Source organism: Gordionus sp. m RMFG-2023, chromosome 3 (genome assembly GCF_954871325.1).
Source record: "Gordionus sp. m RMFG-2023 chromosome 3, tfGorSpeb1-WG-v2, whole genome shotgun sequence".
In the NCBI taxonomy this organism is placed as follows: Eukaryota; Metazoa; Nematomorpha; class Gordioida; order Chordodea; family Parachordodidae; genus Gordionus; species Gordionus sp. m RMFG-2023.
Window position 1 is genome coordinate 23,540,696 of NC_088777.1, and position 27,840 is coordinate 23,568,535.

At 26.1% G+C, this 27,840-nt stretch overlaps 1 protein-coding gene across 12 annotated transcripts in view; it reads left to right on the top strand.

Annotated features, from left to right (window-relative positions):
• LOC135926137 (uncharacterized) overlaps window positions 1-27,840 on the top strand; it is a 38,120-nt gene that overhangs the window by 2,277 nt on the left and 8,003 nt on the right. Inside the window, exons 2-8 of one of the 12 annotated variants that reach the window (XM_065461847.1) lie at window positions 8,639-8,724; window positions 10,700-10,946; window positions 14,265-14,496; window positions 14,723-15,031; window positions 15,087-15,225; window positions 22,005-22,492; window positions 23,539-23,633. In XM_065461847.1, coding sequence (XP_065317919.1) covers window positions 8,686-8,724; window positions 10,700-10,946; window positions 14,265-14,496; window positions 14,723-14,729 — 525 coding nt within the window. In that variant the 5' untranslated portion in view covers window positions 8,639-8,685 and the 3' untranslated portion in view covers window positions 14,730-15,031; window positions 15,087-15,225; window positions 22,005-22,492; window positions 23,539-23,633. Of the gene's footprint in view, window positions 1-8,638; window positions 8,725-10,699; window positions 13,307-14,264; window positions 14,497-14,722; window positions 15,226-17,467; window positions 17,563-22,004; window positions 22,680-23,538; window positions 23,634-27,840 lie in introns of those variants that run through there. The other 11 variants (XR_010571791.1, XR_010571792.1, XM_065461852.1 and 8 more) reach the window with 11 other exon arrangements.

The following is a 27,840-nucleotide window of genomic DNA, read 5'->3' on the forward strand; positions in this document are numbered from 1 at the left end:
TATTTTCAAATAAACCATATTACGGTAAAAAAAAAGAAGTAGTCTTACTTAATTGCGGACCAAAACCGTATCGTATCGTACACTGAGGAGACATCCCAAAATTAAGTGGGAACTCCACAGCCATATATAGAGCATCTTCTGTGCAGTGGATATGCGTCCACTGTTTGGCAGAAATTTACCCTACTTTCAGGGCAGGGTACATTAGAGGTCTGCATTGGGCGGGTTTTTGGATAATATGCCCGCCCATTCAATGTTTAAAGAAATTTTAACCCGCCCGCCCATAGTTTTCAAAAAAAATATACCCGCCCGCCCGTTCATTAATCTAAAAATTTTTACCCGCCCGCCCGCCTATTAGTCTAAAATTTCTTGCCCGCCCACCCATTAGTCAGAAAGTTTTTACCCGCCCGCCCATTATTTATAAAAAAATTTTTTACGCAAGTCCGCTATTTTAAGCATCTAATGAAAATAGTTTCAACATTACATCTCTATAAGTTTTATAATTTAGGAAATTACTATATTAAGCTTAAAAAATCTTCAATTTAAATTATGGATAATTTATTTTATCAAATAAAATATTTATAAAATATAAATATTATAAGTAATTATAATGCAAAAATAATAATGAATCCACATTTTCGGGATTCACGTTCTTCTTTGTTCTAAAAACCTTCCGGCAATGCTAAATCCTCTTTCAGAAGTAGCACTAGTTGCAGGAATTGCTAATATTTTTTTTGCTATTCTTGATAGCTTTGGCAAATTTTTTTCTTGTCGTTTCCACCAAAGTAGGACAACCTTTTGAAGTATATCCTCTTCCTCAATTGAAATCTTTAAATAAAAGTGAACCAATAATAATAAATTTATAAAAGTAATTTAAATTTATATTAATTGTAATATATGAATCTTAAAATTATGCTAAATTATACTTATCAAAAATGGTTACTTTAAGATTTAAATATTTTGTTATGTCATTATGTACGGTACTATCCTCAGTAACAACCTCATCCTCCCATCTGTTGGCGTTTAATTTTGATGTGGATGCTATTTATTTCAAATATTACATTTGATAAGTAGCTAAACGAATTTATAATTTATTAATACCTTTTAATTGGATTCTCTTTGCTTTTGGGCAAATGGGTAAAATCAAATCTTCATCTACATCGATGTTAAATTCTTCTATGCAAATCAAATCTAACAAGTTTTCAATATGTTTTTTTTACTTCATTAATTTCTTCCGACGACAACATCCTCATTTGTCGGAACTTTGGTATTAAAAATGTTGAAACTTTATGGAGCATATGAATTTAAAATTTTTCAATTATAAAATTTTTAGCTCTTTTCTTTATTATATCTATTTCTTTTTCGCATTTTGTTTTTCTCTCCATTATATTCATATTTATTTCATTATGCTCATGTAGAAGATTATACCTAATTTTTTTATAAATAAAGAAAAAATGGGCAGAAATCCCAAAATATAAATTTCCATACCATATAAGAACGTTCTGTAGTGTAGGCCTGCAATCACCCTCAAGAGCATTAATTGCATCTTTATATGGTTCCAAATAACCTATCAGTGTTTTTAAATCTTCCTTTCCCATAGATCCCATTTTTTCAGTTATATCACGAGATTGTAAGAATAAAAAAATCTCATCATACATTATATAAATGCTTTGTAGCATATTATGCTTTGTGTTCCATCTTATATCAATATTTTGTAGTAACGTTTTGCTTAGATATTTTACGTTGCCACTTTGTTTGAAATAAGTCGTCAAGGATTTTGCAGTTACCAAAATATTATTAATCTCGGGAGCATTTTCTAAAATAAAAGTTGACTGGAAGGTATTACGAAGTATTATGTTCAGCATATGTGCTGAACAGTTTAGTCTACTAAAGCTAATATTTGAAAAAATAAAAGGAAAATATAGTTCTTTAAATATGAATGTTTTTTCTTTAGGTGTTTACAAAATCTCTCAGAAATTATTATAATATCTACCTAATAAATAAATTTTATTTAATAAAAAATTAACCCTTCCAAAGCTTTTTTAATATTTGCTCCTTGATCCGTAACAAAGATGAGCTTGGAAAAATTTTCTCGGGGAACACCAATTTAAAAAAATTTTTTTAATAATTCTTTAAGAATATTTTCTCCCGTCTTTTTTTCATCTTGAAATTTTGAAATAAAAAGAAATTTTTTTTCTAATTTCGAATTTTGTATATAATGGATTGATAAAGATATGTAATCGGTTTTGGTAAATTCTTCACACCACATATCAGTCGTACATGAGCAAATGGAATTTTTTTATCATTTCTACAATTTTAGGAAATAATATTTCCTTAAGATCCTCAGTAACTTTGGATACGTTGCGGCTAACTGTTGTAGCACAAGGGGTGATCTTATTAACATCCAATTTACCATATGTTGCCCCTAAGTCGGCAAATCTTTGTAAAATATTTATAAATCCAGGTCCTTGAACTGCTTGAAATGGCCTAAAAAAGATAAAAGAATAATTTATTAAATTAAAATACCTAATGTCTCTAGCGCAATATTCTACAAAATTCGCTATTAGACCAGATTTTATCGTTTTGTTTAATTGAGAATTGTCTTTTTCAAAATATCCAGTTATTTTTTTATTATCTATCAAATCTTCATAATTTGCAGATGAACATTGATGCCGAAGGATGAAGGAGGTGCCACTTTTGCTATTATATTTAAAGATGGACTCGCAATCATTGCAGCGAATCCAATCTAGCTTTTTGTCATTTTCATCAAAAATAATTTTAAATTGTTTCCATATAGAGGATTTAAGTTTATTATTATTAACTTCATTGTTTTTTAATTTATAAATATTATTTTTTATTTTCTTAGCAATCAATTCTTTATTCATATTTTAAAATTAAATTAAAAAATATTATTTTGTTAAAATTATGTTTAAAAAATAAAATTTATATATTATATAAGAAAATAAAAATGAAAATAAAAAGGGCAATATAAAGATAAACAATCATTACTAAAATAAAATAACACAATGGAGTAATTTCATTATTCCCAAAAAAGGAAATTTTAATTTTCAATATCTAAAAAATTATATATTCTAAGAAAAAAGTTTTATTTCATTACCATAAAAGGAGATTTTAATTTGTTTATAGAAAAAAGTTTGTTTTTATTTGTAGAAAAGCTTTTTTAATTGAAGAAAAAAGTTGATTTATTTTATAAAAAGTTATATCAGAAAAAGGCTTTTTATTTTTTAAGTTCGTAAGAACAATTTTTTATTAATTAAAATAAAAATTTTTAATTTTTTTAACCCGCCCGCCCACTTAGATGGGCGGGCGTGGGAGGGCGGGCAGGAAACCCGACCAATGCAGACCTCTAGGGTACATTTAATTTAAGAGAAATGAGGGTTAGTGTTGTTAAATTGCTAGGTCGGGTCGGTTTGGTGCAAAACCCAGCAGAGTTTTAGCCGAAAGAAACAACCCTAAACGAAAACCGACCTATTTGGCCATAGATCAGACCCGAACCGACTTATCGGGTCGCCTCGGTGGGTCGGCTTGATGTTTTGGCCTGCTAGGTTGGCATGCTAGGTCAGTCTGCTGGGTTGGCTTGCTGGGTCAACCTACTGGGTTAGCTAACTCGGTCGACAAAGAAAATTAAACTAGTTTGAATTAATCCAGGTTCAATGTTTTTGATATTAGAAAGATGTTCAAAAATCTTTGGTTCTAGTAATAAATTGGCATTGCTATTATATTTTACTCCACGAGGAAAAAATAATTGTGAAATTTTTTAAAAAATATATCTTAAACCTAGTTAAAAGTTTTAGATACTAGAAAGATGTTCCTAAACCTGGTCTTGTAATAAATTGGCACTGCTGTTATATTTTACTCCACGAGGAATTGTTTTAAGCCTAGTTAAATGTTTATGATATTAGGAGGATGTTCTAAAACGTTTAGGTCTAGCAATTAATTGACACTGCCATTTTATTTTGCTCCACAAGGAAAAAATAAATTGTGAAAATTTTTAAAAATTTATCTTAAGCCTAGTTAAAAGTTTTTGATACTAGAACGATGTTCTTAAACCTTTGGGTCTTGTAATAAATTAGCACTGCTGTTATATTTTACTCCACGAGGAAAAAAATTACGAATTTTATTTAAGACGTTGTTATAAACCTAGTTAAATGTTTGTGATATTAGAAAGATGTTTTAAAACATTTGGATCTAGCAATTAATATTTTAGTCCACAAGGAAAAAATAAATTGTTAAATTTTTTAAAATTTATCTTAAGCCTAGTTAAAAGTTTTTGATACTAGAAAGATGTTCTTAAACCTTTGGGTCCTATAATAAATTAGCACTGCTATTATATTCAACTCGACGAGGAAAAAAATATAAATTTTTTAAACACTTTTTTTAAAACCTAGTTAAATATTTATGATATTAGAAGATTTTTAAAACATTTGGGTCTAGTAATTAATTGGCATTGCTATTATATTTTACTCCACGAGGAAACAATAAATGCGAATTTTTTTTAAAAATTTACCTTAGGATTAGTTAAAAGGTTTTAATACTAGAAAAATGTTCTTAAACCTTTGGGTCTTGTAATTAATTGGCACTGCTATTATATTTTACTCCAGAAAAAAATAGATTGTGAAAATCTTTTAAAAACATATCTTAAGCCTAGTTAAAAGTTTTAGATACTAGAAAGATGTTCCCTTTAGGTCTTGTAATAAATTGGCACTGTAGTTATACTTTACTCCACGAGGAAAAAAATTTTCGAATTTTTTTTAAGACGTTGTTTTAAATTTAGTTAAATGTTTATGATAATAGGAAGATGTTCCAAAACTTTTGGATCTAGTAATAAATTTGCACTGCCATTATATTTTGCTCCACTAGGAAAAAATAAATTGTGAAAATTTTTTAAAAATTTATCTTAATACCTAGTTAAAGATTTTTGATACTAGAAAGATGTTCTTAAACCTTTGGAACTTGTAATAAATTAGCACTGCTGTTATATTTTACCCACGAGGAAAAAAATTTATTTTTTTTAAGACGTTGTTAAACCTTTATAAATGATTGTGATATTAGAAAGATGTTCCAAAACCTTTGGGTCTAGTAATTAATTGGCACTTCCACTATATTTTACTCTACGAGGAACTAAATTATATATTTTTTTAAAATGTTTATCTTATAAATTTTTTTAAAATGTTTATCTTAAACTTAGATTTAAGTATATGATACTATATAAAAATGTTCAAGAACTTTTGGTTCTAGTAATAAATTGGCACTGCCATTTTATTTTACCCAACGAGAAAAAAATTATGAAATCTTTTTTAAATTTTGTTTTAAGCCTAGTTAAGAATTTTACAGTAAGATGTTCAAAACTTCTGGGTCTAGTAATAAATTGGCACTAGCATTTTATTTTACAACACGAGGAAAAATTAATTATGAAAATTTTTTAAAATTATGTTTTAAGCTTAGTTAAAGGTTTTTGATACTAAAAAATGTTCAAAAACCTTTGGTTCAAGTAATAAATTGACACTGCCATTATATTTTACCCCACGAGAAAAAATCAATTTTCACGCGAAAAAATAAATTTTCATAAATTTTCACGAAAAAATAAATTATTTAATTTTTTAAAAAAGTTATTTTAAGCCTAGTTAAATGTTTTTGTACTATAAAGATGTTCTAAAACATTTGAATTCACGAAATTTCTAGTGCTAATATTATTTAACTCCTGCGTAAAATATAAAAATAAAATTATATATTTATGTTTTGAGTAAGGTTCATATAGTATTAAATCCACACTGCTATTCTGATTCATCCACCAGGAAGATTAAAATATAAATATTTTTAATAACGTTGTTATGAGACTAGTTAAAAGTTATTTATACTATAAATTTTTTTTAGTAGAACCTTTGATTTTATAGAGATTCCCATTGACATTATTATTTATAATTCTTGCGTTAAAATTTAGAAATATTAAAAAATATATATATTTATGTTTTGAGCCCAATAGTAAGTTTGGGTCTAATAATAAGTTGTCGCTATCATTCTATTTTAATCCACGAGATAATTAAAAATTTGAAAAATTTTGCGAACTTTGTTTTGTGCCTAATAAAATATTTTTGATATTAGAAAAATGTTCCAAGGCCCTAGTTTCTAGAATAAATTATTATTAATATTTTTTTTTTAACTTGAACTTAGTTTAAATTTTTTGGTATTAGAAATGAGTGGTATACCATTTGAAACTTTTTAGGGGATTGATAGTGGAAAAGATAGAACTGGGGAAGTTGATCAGTCATTCCATTTTAAAATTTAAGTCACTTGTATATATTAATTTCCTAAAATGATCTTAAATCATCCATCTTTTTGCTAAAAATATTTTGAAATATTTAACTATTACAAATTTTTTATATCAAATTTGGAAAATGTTTGTAAGACAAATAATTTTAGCAAATTTTGAATTATCGTAATTTGTTATTTTTACAAAAATTTATGAATTTTACAAACATATATGATGTCAGGAAAAGTACGACAAAAATAGTTTCCAAAAGAAAGATTGGGAAACGATATTGATATCTTTGAGGAGATAATTATACTCCATATTTTTTTTTATTCTATACTCCAAAATAAATAGTCTAAAAGCATTGAAGAAATGGATAAAATTTTTTAAAAATAACGATAAATCCATAAAAACATGTACTGTACCTATTTTAATTTTACTTTAATTTATCCTCTTAAAAAAAATTCTTAATATTTTTTTCTATGTATCTCTATCATGTACTTTTTTCTTAATTCATTGAGCTTGATTATAAACAACTTATAAAAATATGATGAATTTTTTATTTCCATATGTCATTTTTTAAAATGTATGAAGCCCTAAAATCGTACTTTCAATTAACAATCCACCAATTATCAGAAATTTTTTGAAATGATTTAAAAAATGCATATCTGTGGTTTTCCCATTCCTTGATTTATAAGTTTCATTAAAAAAAATAAATCAGTTATTGAAATATTAAATAATTTAAAATCATTAAAATATATGTTAACCTAAAGATGAAATATTTTTCCATTAAATGTAAAGGCAATATTTAAAACAAATATGGACAAAAATTCCAATTAGATGCTTTGAGAGGTATGTTATAGACATTGCAGGTAATAAGTTGATCTTAGGTCACAATCTCTATAAGAAATGGATGGAAATAAAAATTCCAAGTAGTCACATTTAGAAAATAGAATCTTTGAATAATAAAAATTTTTGTTTTAATAAGTCAAAGTTGTTTAACTAATCAGCCAAGTTTATAGATAAAATAATCACGGCCAAAACTAATTAATAAAAAAATTAGACATCGGATAAGGATTTCTGCTAATCACCCTCAAGGTTATATTATAAATATAAATATTTTAATAAATATAAAGATAAATTGTCTAATGCTGACGGATAATTAGCCGAAATCCTTAAAGTAGCCAATGCTTAATTATTTTAGCTGCTAAGCTTAATTAGCATAGTTTTTCGCCAATTATGCAACACAAGATCAGACCACAATAAAACACTATTAAATTTGAAAATAAAAATTTTAATCATGGAAATTTCCTTTCAAAAGTAAAGAAAATAAGGATTATGTTAAGTGGCACACAATGTATTGCCAACAGAAGCTCTTCGTTAGATTTAAAAAATGGGAAAATAACAAAATTATTAAGGTATGTAATTTACGATATTTTAAACTTTTTTCCCAAAATCTACACACAACTGATTATAATAATCTCGATTATTTTTATGAATATTTTTTAACTTTATAATTTACGCAATTTAATTGTGAAAGAACGTTTAGTAAATTTAAAATAGGCTTGGGGAAAATATGAGATACAATAATTTGTAGGCATTTTATTGATATCCTTAGTAAATTGTTGATGCAAATTTAACTAAAAATATTTCTTTATTTACGCTAAAGTTCTAAATTAATGAGATATAATAGTTTTTAAAATTTTATCATTTTTAAATTCTATTCATAACGTGCTTAACAAAGATTTAATTAAAAATAGTTTAAATATTCTAATAAAATCTAATGAATGTAAAAAAATTACGAAAACTATCACTAGTATATAAATATATCATGAATAAATTGCTTTTTTACCTTTTTTTTTTTAAATAGAACCGATTATCCTACATTAGACTGAAAATTTAAGGTTTCCTTTTTTTAAATAATTTCACCAATTAGGCACCACTTTTATAATTCGTGGCGTCAAATTGAGAAATTAATTAAATTTAGAAATTATTTAAATTTAGAAATTATTTAAATTAAGAAATTAATTTAATTATATAAAATATTAAATATATAGAATTGTTTCTTTAAAATTTTTAAAAAATTAAAATTATTACAAAAAATGTGTATTAATATAATTTCTTATTGTTATATAATAATTCAACCATTATTATCATAAATAACAATTAATTTACATGTCTGACTTTTTACAAAAATATAATTTTCTCCTTACATATTCATAATAAAACATCAATAATTACACGTCTGATTTTTCTACAAAAATTGTAATTTTCTCATTCAAATTCCCTAATATCGCCTGATCTTATACAATTTTTTTTTATAAACTATTGAAATTTTTAAAAAAACTTTATTTAAAAAAAAAACTATAGCCAATGAATTCAGTGCCAAAACTAAATAACCTTTTAAATGGAGATGAATGTATTGCAGATTATATTTTAAAAACATTACATTAATGGTAGGATATTAATTAAGCATTTATAATGTATTTCGACTTTTTTTAATATAATTTAAAACCTCTAGTTCAATATTAATTGTAAACTCAGCAACATTTGTTTCCCCAATAGAAAAATTCTCATCATTTTCTTTATTAGATGTTAAATCTATTGGTGTTATAGTTTATGTTGATATGTCCTGATTGATTTTATTAAATATTTTTTTCGCTATCTATTAACTCAATATTAACCTTTAGGATTGATTTTTTTTATTCTTTATATTAACCTTCGGACTCATTTTATATTATTAACTTAATAGTTTGATTATATAAATTATTAAATAGATTTTTTATATAAATTGATTTTTAAAATCTATATAAGCATGAAAATATATTGCATTTATAGTGAAATAATTTTTTAAATAAATAAAATAAAAATTTTAAAACACTTTCTTAATTTTTTTCTTCTCCCCCAACCTTAGCATGGTGGCAGCGCTGGGATATTATTTATTCTTCAAGTTTGAGCACAATAACCTGTTCAGGCATAAGTGTCATGGGCTGCAATAAATTCACAACCTTTGGTGGGGTTAGAGAGGTTTTCGATTTCAAGGAATCCAATACAATTTCTGCTTTATCAGATAATTGTGTGACATTTCGATTTTTACAAAAGTTGCTGTCTCTTTTCCAAGATTGATGAGGGTAATGTAATTAGGGTAATCATGGCATTTGCGCACAAAAGCAAAAATATTAGGATTCTGAGAGATGATTTTAAAATGACCACCACAGAATGGATCCGTTTTTGAGCGCCATCAGTTGGGAAAATACTGGAATGTATTTGTTGGTTTGTTCTAAAGTCTTAACATTATTGCTTTCAAAATTTTGGCTGACAGGTGTCCAAGATTGAGAGGAAACATTGGAAAAGCCTGCATTATTATGAGGTTTCCATAGCATGGGCGATCTAAACATATCTCTACATTCCCCTTTGAAAGGAATTTTGCATAAAGGGTAATAGGATTGTTGAAGGGATGATAGAGGGTTGTCAGCAAGACCTATTTCATCTCCATAATAAGGTAAGGATGTACCAGGTAATAATAAAAGTAAGGCATTCAGTGCATTTACATAAGTTTGGCTTCCCACATCTTGGATGTTATTCTGCTGACATCTTTATTTCCCAACATCCAAGCCCCTTTCTTATCTGGTACTTGTTTCCTGACATTTTGTACATAATCAGCAACACATTGCATCACAATTTCCCTTGATCTGTGTCAGGGCTTCGTTAACAACTACATCAGCTTTAAAGCCATAGATCATTGTGCTGTCTTCTAAGTATGATTCAACTAACATAATTCTTCTTTTTGTTAGCCTTTTCAATAACATCTTTGATAAATGAAATCAAGCCATTGGTTTTATATTGTCCAAGGGTAATATTTTTAGGCATTGATGATATATTTAAAGTTGTTGTTGGGATATATTTAAACCATATATCAGCATTAGGAAAGAGAAAACCATCAACATCATATTTCAACCAAAATTCAATAATATCTTAGATTTCTGTTTTCAAAGCTTCACTGTATAAATTAAGGTTGGGTAAATTAGAAGCAAAATGGCTCAGATAATATTGATTTCTTTATGGTAAAAATGTCCATGTAGACCCAACCCAAAAACTCCGTTCATTATTAGGTGGATTTCCACCATTTCCATTTTCCAAACAACAGCGGCTATTTTTGTAAATTTCTAATAAATTAAAATTTTATTAAAATATAAAGATGAATTTCATATTAACTATTTCACATTTCTAAAAATAAAATAAATAAATTATATTAAAAAAAAACAAGAAGAAATTTTTTTTTTTACAATTAATTAAATATGGTGGACGATAAAAAACCCACTGTTTCTAATGATATTATATTATATAAATGCGAATTTCCTAAATATATAGGAAACATTGATACATATTTAACTAAAATTGAACTTATTTTTAAAAATAATAAAAGCACAGATAACGAAAACGCCACGAGCTTACTACATAATTTACCAGATTTTAAACTACTATCAATATGCATTGTATCCGATCTCAAGAAATCGTCGACACTTATCAACAAATTTAGATTACAGCCTGCCAAGATTCGAAACAATAAAAATATTGAATTCAATGCAAGGGTTCAAAAGAGAGCGAAAGTTTTTTAGATTGGCTTACCCCTATTTGTCAGCTCAATATGGATTGCAACTTTATCGGATACGACAGGGTTTTAGAAAAAATAAAGGAAATTAAATACAGAATTAAAGATTTACTCATTTTAGATGACATTATAAAGATAGGCAAAGAGTTAGACGAAACTGAGATTGAAACTACATAAGATTGTTCTGATCTAAAACATTTGGAGGGAGTAAGACAAGATAAGAAAGTTTACGGACAAAAACCAACTAATATATGATATGACAATACCCAGATGATGCCATATACTGAGAGCAACTGAGTTTATGATAATAATTACAAACATCAGTTTAGACAACCATGGCAGACTCGACCATTATATGGCAACCAAAGATTTAACAACCAAAATAACTATCATTTTCCAAGACGAAACTATTATAGATTTCATGATCAAAATAGATGGGAAACTCCTTATATTCCTTTCAATAATCACGACACAAGAGATAACAATAATAGATTTAATAATTACAATTATGGATATAATAATAATTACAAGCCTTTTAATGATTTCAAAAACCACAACGGATTTGACACAACAGACAATCGTTTTAAAATTTTAGAGGTTATAATGGATCCAACGTGCATCAACAATTTTACGATCGTGATAAAAAAAATTATATGTCTCCTAATCCTAGACATCAAGCGCCTTATTTAAATAAAATCAGTACAGTTAATATAGAGGATATCGAAGACGACAAAATCATATCAAACGATAATAAAGATTATAATTTATTAAATAATATAAATAACGTAGAAAACGAAGTTCAAAATATTAAAGATGATGCATATATGGTGAAAATCAAAATTGATAACGTTTTAACTTCACTACAAGTAGATACGGGCATGAGATTTACAATTCTACCTAGTATATGATTGAGAAAATAGGCATAAAAAACATTACGAAGTCCAACATACAGTTATCAGGTACGGCAAGACGATACTAGGCACGCAAGTGAATGTAGAATACGAAGGGAATTCTCAAATTTTATATGCATTAGTCGTAAACAGCAGCAAGATGCCTTTACTAGGAACATGGTTAAAACATTTTAATAATTTGAAAGATCCATAGGTATGATTGATATGGATCATAAAGACGATTTGGCGGAGTTGATATCCAATTGCAAGTCAAAATTAAATAATAAACCTGTCATTAAAACTCAAGTTAGATTATGACTAAAGTCAAATGTTAAGTCAAAAATTATACCACAGAGAAGGGTACCTTATTCTAGAATAGATATTATAACTAAAAAATTAAATACCTGGCTGGAAAACAAGATCATCGAGCCGATAAAAGACGTCAGGTAGACAAGTCCACTCCCACCAGTTTTTTAAAAAAAAGGGAGTCTTAAAGACACAGTTAACCCAGCGCTTGAAGATTTCAAATACCCCATACCTAGAATTAACGATTTGATAGCCAAGTTAGCTAGAAGCAAAACCATATTAGCTAAAGAATACTTTTGGAGGCCTGGAATTAACAATGATATTAATAACGAAATAAAGGAATTCAAATCATGTAACATTTGGGCCGATAATCCCATCAACACACAGCATATTTGGATGTTAACGACGAAGCCATTCGAAAGAATACACCTTGACTATGCTGGGCCATTTTTTAACAAATACTGGTTGCTTATAGTAGATGCGTAAAGTAAGTTTTCTATAATCACGCCGGTGAAATCAATAATCGAGGAATTCACAATAAAAGAATTGATGGTATTCCAGAACAAATAGTTTCTGATAATGGCCTAAACTTTACAAGTCAACTATTCAAAAAATTATGTAGAGACCACTTTCAGACTTCAGACCACCATTAACAGTCAAATGGGCAAGTTGAAAGGATGGTGAGAACTTTCAAAACACACATGAATAAGTGTATGGAGCAAAACCATATAGATATAGATATGGCTCTTGAAAACTTTTTGCTCAACTACAGAAACACGCCTAACAGTACGACTGGTATCCCACCAAGTTAAAATATAAAAAAGATAACGACAACAGTTTGCTCACAGTTTTACCAAAAAATAGAACTATGGCATATTGGAGTAAAATATGGTATAAATGTTTTGGAGTAAATAAATGGGATGAAGGCGTTATAATTAAAAAAAGTAACATGCTATATCAAATTCACACGAAAAATGGTGTATTAAGGAGGCACTTTGACCAACTTAAAAAAAGTTATACCACTGACAAAATTTCATGCATGAACCAAACACTTCATCAACGGTTACATTTTACAAAAGCAGAAATGTTATTGACCAAGAAAAAGATTGTACAGCCGACGTTACGAGGCCTAGTCCAAATAGAACATTACCCGCACGATATCAAGATTATATTTTGAACATAAAAGATTCACGTCCAAGAAGAACTTAAGCGGAGTTTATTTCTTAAAGGGTAGAATATTGAGATATCCTGATTGAATATTAACCTTACGGATTTTTTTATTCTTTATATTAACCTTACGGACTCATTTTATAATATTGACTCAATAGTTTGATTATATAAATTATTAAATAGATTTTTATTTAAATTGATTTTTAAAAACTATATAAGCATGAAAATATATTGCATGTGAAATAATTTTTTAAATAAAAATTTTAAAACACTTTCTTAATTTTGTTCTTCTCCTTGCCAACCTAAATAGTTTAAGCTTGATTATAAACTCTTTGTACTACATTTAAAATTTCTATTAATAATATAGTTTGAAGGTATTTTTTTTTGTCATACGACTCAAACCATAAGTTCTTAAAATATGGATTTTATATTGATGTCAGAAAAGCCTCATTATATTTATATCATTGGAAAATATTTTCTTAAAATCTTTTGCTTATACCAACTTGGGCAGCTTTTAATAAAGGTAAACAATATTGTAAAATTTTTAAGATAACCTATGTCCCTTTACCACATATAAATAATATACTTTATATGTTTAACACTGTCATTTTTTTGTTTATACAAGTCTTACATTCATCCTGTACGTTGTTTTTAATATGACGATTAATACTAACCTTTAAATTGTTTTTTTTTAGATTGCTATAAATTGATTTTTTTATAAATTGATAGATTGATTTTTTTTATATAAATTTTTATATATTTTGTTATATAAAGCTGATTTTTTTAGTTTAAAAAAATGTAAAATTTTAAAATATATTGTATAAAATTAAATTATTTATTTAAAATAAATAAACGATTTTTATAAAAATAAAACTCGTATCATTACAATAAATATTCTAAAAATACTTTATGGTAGCAGCTCCGCTACATATTCGAGGAAATCGTAAATAAATAATAAATATGAAACAGATTCCCAATAATAATGTTAATATAAATATTGAATTTCCAATATACGCAGGCAATGGCGATCTTTTTTTGAGTAGATTCGAAGATATCTTCAAGGACACTCAGATCACGGACATCGAAAAAGCAGGTTTCTTTACAAGAAGACTACCAGATGAGGTATATATCAAGCTTAAATCGATATGTTCACCTACCGACTTCATCAATCCATCGATATTGATTGAAAAATTCAGGTTATTACACCCAACGCAGCTGTACAAGGTAAAAACGAAAGTTACATCGATTGGGTAAGTAGATTATGCATTTTAAAAAATGAATGTTTGCTAAGTGATAGTAGAGTTATTGAAAAAGTAAAAATTTCGTCAATCAGCAAAAATATTAGGCAGAAAATTACGTTAAAAGAAAATATTACATTAGAAGAAGTTCTTACTTTAAGAGATGATTTTGAAGAGTTAGAATTGAAAGAAAATATAATTGCTAAAGTTGAATATATTTATTTAAACGAAAAAACAGAAGATGATACAACCGTGAAACATGTAGAAAGGCAAAGAGGCAGGAAAACAGAAGAAAATAAACAATTGATGAGATATGGAGACCAGGAACGACAAAATTTACAATCTAATTATGATAACAGACAACGATGGACAACAAGAGGCCATGAATTTCAAAGAAATATTTATCAAGGAAATAGTTATAACCCCAGATATCAAGGAAATAATTACAACCCTAGATATCAGAATTATAACGCGAATTATTACAACAACGTCAGAGCAAACTATCCAGGATCGTACAATAATTCTTCGAGATTTGATAATAGAGCTAGTTATAATAAAAATGACTATAATAATAATAGATTTAATAATGATTATAATTACAGATATAACAGACATTATAACGATTCAAGATGCATTCAAAGATATAACGATAATCATAATATTGGAAATCGAGGAACAAATCAAGTATGCAATTGTAAATATCATAACAACGACAATAATCAATCACGATATACAAATAAAGTAAACACTGTAAATATAGAAGAGAGTTATTAAAAACAATAATGAAATAAAAATTGAAGAAAATAATAAAATAAAAAATTTTATAATTATTAAAAAATTTAAAAAAACTTTGGAAAAGAAAATTAAAACAAAGGTGATTAAATATGTTGAAAAAGAGATTAGGAGTACGATATGGAGATCGTATGTTGAAAATGGAAGGAGAAAGAGAAATTTTGTTATAAAGAACAAGTTAAAAAGAAATTATGATATAAAAAAAGGGGTATGACTAAATACTGAATTACTAAAATGAATTGCTAAAAAGCAATTAATCATAATCAATCAAAATTTTATTATGTATATTATATTTAATAATAATTTTTAAAACTTTTTTGAAAATATACTTAAATTTTTTTTTATTAAATGAAGGATACTAATTAAATATCATATAATATATAATTTTATTTTGAGTTAATATTATTATAAAAGAAATATTTTCATAGCTAATTAAAACATAAATAAATTTTTTTCAATTTTAAAAATTAACAAATATATATCCGTAAGTGGGCGTTATATGCGTAAATATGTAAGTATCATTTTAGGAAACCGGAATGATGATTGGATAGCGCTTTTTTTATATTTGGGTATATATACATATGAAAAACCTAAAAAATAATGGGAATTTTCTAAGGTAAATATTGCTGGCGTTATTTATCAAAATCTCTTAATTTTTGTTTTATATGTGTATATTTACGTGCTAAGCATTATCCTAAAAAATTTTTTGAAAATAATTTGATTTGACCGATTGCCGAGCTTAAAACCGACCATTCACTAAATATTCGATTGACCAAATTTACTAGTAATACAATTTGAAAAATGTTGATTTTCGTTTTATATATCTATAAATACGTGTAAAACATAATCCCAAAAAATATTTTTAAAATATCGCTATTTGGCGGATAACCGACTCGTAGCCCACCCAATGACTAAATAATGAATTGCTGGCGTTTTAAATCAAAATATCTTAATTTTTATTTTATATGTGTATATTTACGTGCTAAGCATTATCCTAAAAAATTTTTTGAAAATAATTTGATTTGACCGATTGCCGAGCTTAAAACCGACCATTTACTAAATATTCGATTGACCAAATTTACTAGTAATACAATTTGAAAAATGTTGATTTTCGTTTTATGTATCTATAAATACGTATAAAACATAATCCCAAAAAATATTTTTAAAATATCGCTATTTGGCGGATAACCGACTCGTAGCCCACCCAATGACTAAATAATGAATTGCTGGCGTTTTAAATCAAAATTTCTTAATTTTTGTTTTATATGTGTATATTTACGTGCTAAGCATTATCCTAAAAAATTTTTTGAAAATATTTTGATTTGACCGATTGCCGAGCTTAAAACCGACAATTTACTAAATATTCGATTGACCAAATTTACTAGTAATACAATTTGAAAAATGTTGATTTTCGTTTTATATATCTATAAATACGTGTAAAACATAATCCCAAAAAATATTTTTAAAATATCGTTATTTGGCGGATAACCGACTCGTAGCCCACCCAATGACTAAATAATGAATTGCTGCCGTTTTAAATCAAAATATCTTAATTTTTGTTTTATATGTGTATATTTACGTGATAAGCATTATCCTAAAAAATTTTTTGAAAATAATTTGATTTGACCGATTGCCGAGCTTAAAACCGACCATTTACTAAATATTCGATTGACCAAATTTACTATAAATTCTTAGTTATAACATTTATATAATTTTTGTATTAACACTTAAAATTTATGCAATACTATATGCTAAAGTATTTTTATTTTTATATAATAAATAAAATCTATAATACTCTCTAAAATTGTGTATGTGCAAATATTTCAGATAATTTTAATTATCTAAGAGATAAGCAATTGAGATTCAAAAAAGGGGCGTTTAAACCCCCTCCCCATGATTATATTCTTTCTAATATTTTTTTATTTTCCTTTATTATTTATATTCGAAATTATTATATTTTCCAGAATATTTTAAAAATATTTGGCATTATTTTGAAAATAAAAAAATTTGAGAGAAGTATATAAAAAATAATAAACAAATAAATAAATACTTTTAAATAATAGCCGTTAAAATTTAAAATTGTTTTATAATTATAAATCATATTTTTGTTATTAAAATGTCTGATCAGTTCTCAAAGTTTTTATTTTGGTAAAATATATATTTAATAATATATTTTAAAATTTTATTATAGGTTAAAGGAAAAGCATGATATGGCTCTCGAAATTCTTAAAAGGATGAAAAATGAAAATATTTTAATTTTTCTCTATTCTATATCATCAAAAGCATTCAAAAAATAAAAGATAATTTTATTAAATTATTGTTAAACTAAAATACATTTGATTCATTAATTGTAATAAAAACAAAGGCGCATAAATATATATAATTAAATGAGGATCAGATATTTTCTACTATCTTAATCTATATTTGATATCATCATTTCCTCATATAATTCAAAAAAAATTAACAAAATAGAAATTATGAATAAGAAATTAAATATAATATTGTAATGTATACGATATGAATAAAAATCAAAAACAAATTTAATACCTATGCGCGATGCGAATAAAAAAAATATCAGTAAACATAATTTTTTGGATAAAATCAAAAAAAAAGGGGATTGATAAAGTTGATTATATGATGGAGTATTTAATGATTAGGATGAAGCAGTCTGTCTGATACAAAAATTTATTGTAAAATTAAAAGATTTATTTGATATATATATGAAAAAGAGTACGACCCGCCAAATAGCGATATTTTAAAAATATTTTTTGGGATTATGTTTTATACGTATTTATAGATACATAAAACGAAAATCAACATTTTTCAAATTGTATTATTAGTAAATTTGGTCAATCGAATATTTAGTAAATGGTCGGTTTTAAGCTCGGCAATCGGTCAAATCAAATTATTTTCAAAAATTTTTTAGGATAATGCTTAGCACGTAAATATACACATATAAAACAAAAATTAAGATATTTTGATTTAAAACGCCAGCAATTCATTATTTAGTCATTGGGTGGGCTACGAGTCGGTTATCCGCCAAATAGCGATATTTTAAAAATATTTTTTGGGATTATGTTTTATACGTATTTATAGATACATAAAACGAAAATCAACATTTTTCAAATTGTATTACTAGTAAATTTGGTCAATCGAATATTTAGTAAATGGTCGGTTTTAAGCTCGGCAATCGGTCAAATCAAATTATTTTCAAAAAATTTTTAGGATAATGCTTAGCACGTAAATATACACATATAAAACAAAAATTAAGATATTTTGATTTAAAACGCCAGCAATTCATTATTTAGTCATTGGGTGGGCTACGAGTCGGTTATCCGCCAAATAGCGATATTTTAAAAATATTTTTTGGGATTATGTTTTACACGTATTTATAGATATATAAAACGAAAATCAACATTTTTCAAATTGTATTACTAGTAAATTTGGTCAATCGAATATTTAGTAAATGGTCGGTTTTAAGCTCGGCAATCGGTCAAATCAAATTATTTTCAAAAAATTTTTTAGGATAATGCTTAGCACGTAAATATACACATATAAAACAAAAATTAAGATATTTTGATTTAAAAGCCAGCAATTCATTATTTAGTCATTGGGTGTGCTACGAGTCGGTTATCCGCCAAATAGCGATATTTTAAAAATATTTTTTGGGATTATGTTTTATACGTATTTATAGATACATAAAACGAAAATCAACATTTTTCAAATTGTATTACTAGTAAATTTGGTCAATCGAATATTTAGTAAATGGTCGGTTTTAAGCTCGGCAATCGGTCAAATCAAATTATTTTCAAAAAATTTTTTAGGATAATGCTTAGCACGTAAATATACACATATAAAACAAAAATTAAGATATTTTGATTTAAAACGCTAGCAATTCATTATTTAGTCATTGGGTGGGCTACGAGTCGGTTATCCGCCAAATAGCGATATTTTAAAAATATTTTTTGGGATTATGTTTTATACGTATTTATAGATACATAAAACGAAAATCAACATTTTTCAAATTGTATTACTAGTAAATTTGGTCAATCGAATATTTAGTAAATGGTCGGTTTTAAGCTCGGCAATCGGTCAAATCAAATTATTTTCAAAAAATTTTTTAGGATAATGCTTAGCACGTAAATATACACATATAAAACAAAAATTAAGATATTTTGATTTAAAACGCCAGCAATTCATTATTTAGTCATTGGGTGGGCTACGAGTCGGTTATCCGCCAAATAGCGATATTTTAAAAATATTTTTTGGGATTATGTTTTACACGTATTTATAGATATATAAAACGAAAATCAACATTTTTCAAATTGTATTACTAGTAAATTTGGTCAATCGAATATTTAGTAAATGGTCGGTTTTAAGCTCGGCAATCGGTCAAATCAAATTATTTTCAAAAATTTTTTAGGATAATGCTTAGCACGTAAATATACACATATAAAACAAAAATTAAGATATTTTGATTTAAAACGCCAGCAATTCATTATTTAGTCATTGGGTGGGCTACGAGTCGGTTATCCGCCAAATAGCGATATTTTAAAAATATTTTTTGGGATTATGTTTTATACGTATTTATAGATACATAAAACGAAAATCAACATTTTTCAAATTGTATTACTAGTAAATTTGGTCAATCGAATATTTAGTAAATGGTCGGTTTTAAGCTCGGCAATCGGTCAAATCAAATTATTTTCAAAAAATTTTTTAGGATAATGCTTAGCACGTAAATATACACATATAAAACAAAAATTAAGATATTTTGATTTAAAACGCCAGCAATTCATTATTTAGTCATTGGGTGGGCTACGAGTCGGTTATCCGCCAAATAGCGATATTTTAAAAATATTTTTTGGGATTATGTTTTACACGTATTTATAGATATATAAAACGAAAATCAACATTTTTCAAATTGTATTACTAGTAAATTTGGTCAATCGAATATTTAGTAAATGGTCGGTTTTAAGCTCGGCAATCGGTCAAATCAAATTATTTTCAAAAAATTTTTTAGGATAATGCTTAGCACGTAAATATACACATATAAAACAAAAATTAAGATATTTTGATTTAAAAGCCAGCAATTCATTATTTAGTCATTGGGTGTGCTACGAGTCGGTTATCCGCCAAATAGCGATATTTTAAAAATATTTTTTGGGATTATGTTTTATACGTATTTATAGATACATAAAACGAAAATCAACATTTTTCAAATTGTATTACTAGTAAATTTGGTCAATCGAATATTTAGTAAATGGTCGGTTTTAAGCTCGGCAATCGGTCAAATCAAATTATTTTCAAAAAATTTTTTAGGATAATGCTTAGCACGTAAATATACACATATAAAACAAAAATTAAGATATTTTGATTTAAAACGCCAGCAATTCATTATTTAGTCATTGGGTGGGCTACGAGTCGGTTATCCGCCAAATAGCGATATTTTAAAAATATTTTTTGGGATTATGTTTTACACGTATTTATAGATATATAAAACGAAAATCAACTTTTTCAAATTGTATTACTAGTAAATTTGGTGAATCGAATATTTAGTAAATGGTCGGTTTTAAGCTCGGCAATCGGTCAAATCAAATTATTTTCAAAAAATTTTTTAGGATAATGCTTAGCACGTAAATATACACATATAAAACAAAAATTAAGATATTTTGATTTAAAACGCCAGCAATTCATTATTTAGTCATTGGGTGGGCTACGAGTCGGTTATCCGCCAAATAGCGATATTTTAAAAATATTTTTTGGGATTATGTTTTACACGTATTTATAGATATATAAAACGAAAATCAACTTTTTCAAATTGTATTACTAGTAAATTTGGTCAATCGAATATTTAGTAAATGGTCGGTTTTAAGCTCGGCAATCGGTCAAATCAAATTATTTTCAAAAAATTTTTTAGGATAATGCTTAGCACGTAAATATACACATATAAAACAAAAATTAAGAGATTTTGATAAATAACGCCAGCAATATTTACCTTAGAAAATTTCCATTATTTTACTATTCTAAACCTACTCATAGATTAAACATCAAAGAAACCTAAATTTTTTTTTTTATTTTTAGGTTTTTCATATGTATATATACCCAAATATAAAAAAAGCGCTATCCAATCATCATTCCGGTTTTCTAAAATGATATTTACATATTTACGCATATAACGCCCACTTACGGATATATATTTGTTAATTTTTAAAATTGAAAAAAATTTATTTATGTTTTAATAAGCTATGAAAATATTTCTTTTATAATAATATTAACTCAAAATAAAATTATATAATATATGATATTTAATTAGTATTCATTTAATAAAAAAATAATTTAAGTATATTTTAAAAAAAGTTTTAAAAATCTTCATTAAATAAAATATACATAATAAAATTTTGATTGATTATGATTAATTGCTTTTTAGCAATTCATTTTAGCAATTTAGCAATTCAGTATTTAGTCATACCGTAAAAAAAGTGTTTAAATTGAAAAATAAAGGAGTAAAATTTAAAAATAAAAATAATTAAATAATAAATAAATAAATTTATTATTATATAAAATAACAATTCCAAATATTCTATTATGATTCTTATTCTTATGAATGATTCTGATAAATTATTTATTCCATTATCATTTCAATTATTCCAAAATTATTTTATTTGAGATATATTGATCATAATATATATTTACAAACACTGATAAAAATGATAATAAATAACGAGATGAACAAGCTAGTGTGAAGATGATGTTCAAACGAATGATTAGATGATAAGGATAACAAGCAAAAATTAATGAAAAGATATGACTGAGGCTAAACAACAACAAAATATCAAATGAAAATTCTACAAAGGAGAAAAAAATTTTAGAGGTGGAAGAAGTGAACAAGTTCAAGATTCGAAAATTCAAAGTCAAGTTCAAAAGCTAGAATATGACATACGACATAGAAAATGATTGTTATGAATAAATAAAATTTTGTAAAAAAATATATATAAAATTTTGAAAGAGAAATGGGATGATCAATACAAACAGCAAATCAACATTCAACTAACGACGTTTCAACAATGATGTTCAACCAACGATGTTTCATGATGTTCGATAATCGATTCAACAAACGATAATCAGATGGTCAAACAAACTATCTAAAGATATACGAACAAATGACTAATGGAGCAATTGAGAAACATGACTGAAGTGACGATAAGATTCACATGTAAGAAAAACCTGAGTGGAGATCATTTTTTTAAAGGGTGGAATGTCAATATGACCGATTACTAACCTTTAAATTGTTTTTTTTTATGTTGATATAAATTGATTTTTTTATAAATTGATAGATTGATTTTTTTATAAATTGATAGATTGATTTTTTTTATATAAATTTTGATATATTTTGTTATATAAAGCAGATTTTTTTAGTTTAAAAAAATGTAAAATTTTAATATATTGTATAAAATTAAATTATTTATTTAAAATAAATAAACGATTTTTATAAAAATAAAACTCGTATCATTACATCAAATATTCTAAAAATACTTTAGTTGTATTTTTTTAACTTTTATTTTAAAAAAATTTCCAACTAAAATTTTAAGATTGGGGATTCAGAGGAACTTATTTCCATAAATTAAATTTCACTACCTTCTTATTAACTATTATGAGTGTTAATCATCCCACAAATTAAAAAATATTTATAATTGGTAATTATATTCTATCGAGTTACATCTATATTATAATTTTCCGATATCCTCTCTATGTCATTCGTAACGTCATGTCATCGCGTCATGTTATCGGTACGTATTTATTTATTTTTTAGTATATTTTTTAGCCTGTTACCTTCCGTTGATAAAAAATATGAAATTTCGATAAAAAGGTAAATGATTTTTCTTAGATTTTATAGAAAATAATTATCACTATTTTAGATTTATCTTAAAAACATTTTATATCATGGAAAAGAAATCTAAAATAAAAGGATATCAGTTTTAATACCTGCTACTCATAATTACTTATGATTATTTAAAACTCAGCCCCTCTTTTAAATATAGTTAAAAAATATATATATAGATGATAGAATAAGGTAAATACAAGAATAATATTTATTTTTTAATTAATAATCAAGATATGTATAATAAAAATATTTTATATAAAATAAATAATGAATTAGCATTTATTTATGTTACTAATATTTATATTTTATTGATAATATATTTTAATTTATATATTTATTTAAACATATCATTTATTATGACCTCGATCTCATGATAGTTATACCAGACTATGGATATGCTCTCTAAAAGGTATTAAGACTAGCACCTCTATTACTATAGAAATGCACTTATTGACTCCTCTATAGGTTTTATTTTAATAAAAATAAATTCTATTTATTCTTTCCTTTTGGTTTTTTTATTTCTTTTCCCTTTCACTTTTATTTTTCTCCCCTTTTTCTTAACCTTACAAATCTTATAGGGTTAAGATGCTGATTTGGCTCGATTTAGAAAAATGACCCTATTAAAATTTTATACAAAATAATATTATATAAGCCTAAATATTATTATATAAGCCTCGAGATTTGGAAAAATATAGGTCCAAACATTTCTGCCATATACGAGCAAAATCTTCAGTCTTATATATTATTTTGGCTAAAATCTTGATAGGGTCATTTTTGTAAATCGACCCAAATCATACTTTTTAACAATTCTACCTGACCCCCCCCCCCTTTCTTTTCATTATTCCCCTGTTCTTTTCCTTAACCTTTTGCTTTCCCCTTTTCCTCTCACTGCTCCTTTCCAGATTTTTTTTCTTTCTCATTTCCCATTTTTTTTTCTCTTTATCCTTTTCTTTCCCTTCTCTTTTCCAGATTTTCTTTCCTTTCTCCTTTCCCATTTTCCCTTCCCTTTCTTATCCTTTATCTATTTCTTTCTATTTTTTTCCCTCTCCCTCTTTCTTTTCCTTGCTCTTTCTTTTCTCCTTACCCATTTTCCTTTCCCTTTTCCTTTTTTTAAATCTCACTTTCCCTTTTTCTCTATTTTTTATTTCACTTTCCATTATCCCGTTTCCTTTCCTTTTATCTCACCCCATTTCCTTTTATCTCTTCTCACCCATTTTCTTTCCCTTTTTCTTCGATTTTCTTCGCTTTTCATTCCTTTCTTTTGCTTTTCCTTCACCTTTCCCTTTTTGCTCTTCTACCTTTTTCTTTCCTTTTACCTTTTTTTTACTATCTCTTTTCTTTCCCTTTTCTTTTCTTTTCTTTTCTTTTCTTTTCTTTTCTTTTCTTTTCTTTTCTTTTCTTTTCTTTTCTTTTCTTTTTCTTTTCTTTTCTTTTCTTTTCTTTTCTTTTCTTTTCTTTTCTTTTCTTTTCTTTTCTTTTCTTTTCTTTTCTTTTCTTTTCTTTTCTTTTCTTTTCTTTTCTTTTCTTTTCTTTTCTTTTCTTTTCTTTTCTTTTCTTTTCTTTTCTTTTCTTTTCTTTTCTTTTCTTTTCTTTTCTTTTCTTTTCTTTTCTTTTCTTTTCTTTTCTTTTCTTTTCTTTTCTTTTCTTTTCTTTTCTTTTCTTTTCTTTTCTTTTCTTTTCTTTTCTTTTCTTTTCTTTTCTTTTCTTTTCTTTTCTTTTCTTTTCTTTTCTTTTCTTTTCTTTTCTTTTCTTTTCTTTTCTTTTCTTTTCTTTTCTTTTCTTTTCTTTTCTTTTCTTTTCTTTTCTTTTCTTTTCTTTTCTTTTCTTTTCTTTTCTTTTCTTTTCTTTTCTTTTCTTTTCTTTTCTTTTCTTTTCTTTTCTTTTCTTTTCTATATATTCCTTTTATTTTACCTTTCTCTGCATTTTTTCTCCCATCTACCTTTTTCTATTCCCTGTTCTTTCCCTTTTTCTTTTCCTTCTCCTTTCTCTTTATTCTTTATTCTTTTCTCTTTTTCTCCCCCCCCCCCTATCTTTACCATTTTCTTTTTTACCCTATTCCCTTTCCCCTCTTCCCTTTTTAAATTTCTTTTCTATATTCCTTTTTTTTAAAATCTTTTCCTCTCTTAAATACACTCTTATTACTTTCCTTTTTTACTTTCCCTTTCCACTTTTCCTCTACATATTTCTTTCCCTTTATCTTTACGTTTCTCCTTTCCCTTTTTCTTATCCCTCTTTTCTTTTTCTTATCCTTTCGTTTTCCTCTTTTCTTTCCATTTCCCTCTTTCTTTTCTTTTCCTATCCCCTTTTTTAAACCGTTTTCTTTTCCCCTTTTCTTTCCCTTTCCACTTCCCTTTTTTTTCCATATTCCTTTTTCTTTGTCATTTCTTTCCTTTCCCTTTTAATTTCTCTTCTTATCTTCCCCTTTCTCATCATTTCATTTCCCTTTCCCCTCTTCCCTTTTCTTTCTCTTTACCTTTTAATTTCCCTAATTTTCTCTTTTATTTTCCTTCCTCAGGCCACAGTGCCTCCGGCCGAAGGCTGGTCTGAAAAAATAAATATTTTCTTCAAATTATTCATTCTAAATTCAACTCATAGTCAAGTAAATTCAATTCTAATAGGTCATATGACGTGATACCCAACAAAATCTACCAACAATATAAACTAAAGTTAGTCACCTATATACTAAAAATGCCTATACTTTCGTACATTTTAGAATACATCTATTTTAGTTTCTGATGATATTCCAACTAACCTAATGACTTCCTCAGGTTCAATGCATTAATATTTTTTAAATTATTCTTTTGTTTTTATTTTAGATAACAAGCCCTGTCTTAACCTTTCTTAATGATTGTACAGATGCTGATTTATCCGTCATAAAGTAAACGTTCCAGGTAGTGGCGTAGCAAGGAATTATTCTTAGAGGGGGTCCATACATATAAAATCCTGGGGACTTCGCCCCCAGACCCCCTTTAACGGGCCTTCGGCCCTTTGCCCTGCCTTCGGCCGGGTTTATCTTAAAAATCATAACCACATCTTCGACAATATATAATAAATAAATGCATGAATAATATGTTATTATAATTTAGTAAATTATTTTCAATGACTTTATAATAATACTACCCAGAATAATTTCAATAGTAATATAATATCCTTCCACAAACATCAAAACCAGAAAAATATAAATATTAATGGTAGTTATTTGATATAAAGTCACTTTTAAGTCTTTTGAACGTATAATCGAAAAAAAATTTGCTCTAGGAGGAGTCCAAACCCGAACCCCCCCCCCCCCCCCCCCCCCGTAGCTACGCCACTGGTTCCAGGGATTGTGAAGCCCAACAAAATCTAATAACAATGCAAAATAAAGTTAGTAATCTATATATTTTTATACTTTTTTATATTTTAGATTACATCTATTTTAGCTACTGATGATATTCCCACTATTTTTAGAAAGTTTAACCTAATATTGACTCCTCTTAAGGTTCAATGCATTATTATTTATTAAATGATTCTTTTTTAGATAACTACATTCACCTAACTCTAAACGGGGTGAAATTATGCATGAATTATTTCCTCATCAGACTTCAGACGACCGCCCAGATTTAATTTGTCGCTTTTTCATTAAAAATTAAAATGTCTAAAAGGATTTGCTCTAGATTTTAACAAATATACAAAATAATAATTAATCCTCATCATTTTAAAAAAAATTAGCTTAAATTTATATGGATTGACGAGAAAAATAATTTTCTTAAAAAATATATAAATAAATTGCAATTAAGTTTCATTAATATTGAATGACATTTTTGTAATTTTAATATATAGAATTTTTTGTTACTTTATAGCCCTTTTCAAATTCTTTGATAAATAATTTCGGAAGGCAAGACATACACTAATTTGAAAAAAAAAATAAACCAATATAATACACAACAATTTATTTTCTAGATATAATTTTAATTGATCATAGTACAAAAAAGTATAAGAAATATTTATTTTTACTCAGGGATAACAAATAATGATGCAAACATTAATCATTCAGCATTATAAAAAATCAATTTTGTTAGAATTGTTGCAGTGGACGCAATTTTAATCCATAACTTAATTTTTGGGGTTATCTCCATTAAAACATGGTAAGATTTGTTATTTCTTATAAAAATATTAGCACAGACCAGATTTTGTCATGATTCTCTAATAAGTAGTTTGTCCGAGCTTTCCCAGTTTATCTTATTACGAATTCACGTGTTTTTTGGGATAAAAAGAATATAAATTGTATATAATTTTTAAATAAAAGGTAACATCTATCATAAAAGAACGAATAAAATTCTCATTCCCTGTCATTTTTAAGGGGATATCTACTAGTTTATATATAAAATATAATCTAAGCTTATATCGCTTTGGTGTTGTTATTTTATATCTTTTTATCTTAATATGAGTTGTAAATTTTCCAGCTAATTTTGGTTGTCAATATATTTAAAATATGGTGAAAAAAAAATAGGAAATTAATCAAAATTTTCCCAAGAAAATATGATATATGCTGTAATATGTAAAATTTTAAACATAAATATTAAAAAGAATCTGAATCTGCATCTTTTGTCAAAAAAGTGAAAAAGATTTTATTCAGAATAAAGGATCTTAGATACAGATACTAGAATCTTATTAAAAATATCAAAAAGATACTAAGTAAA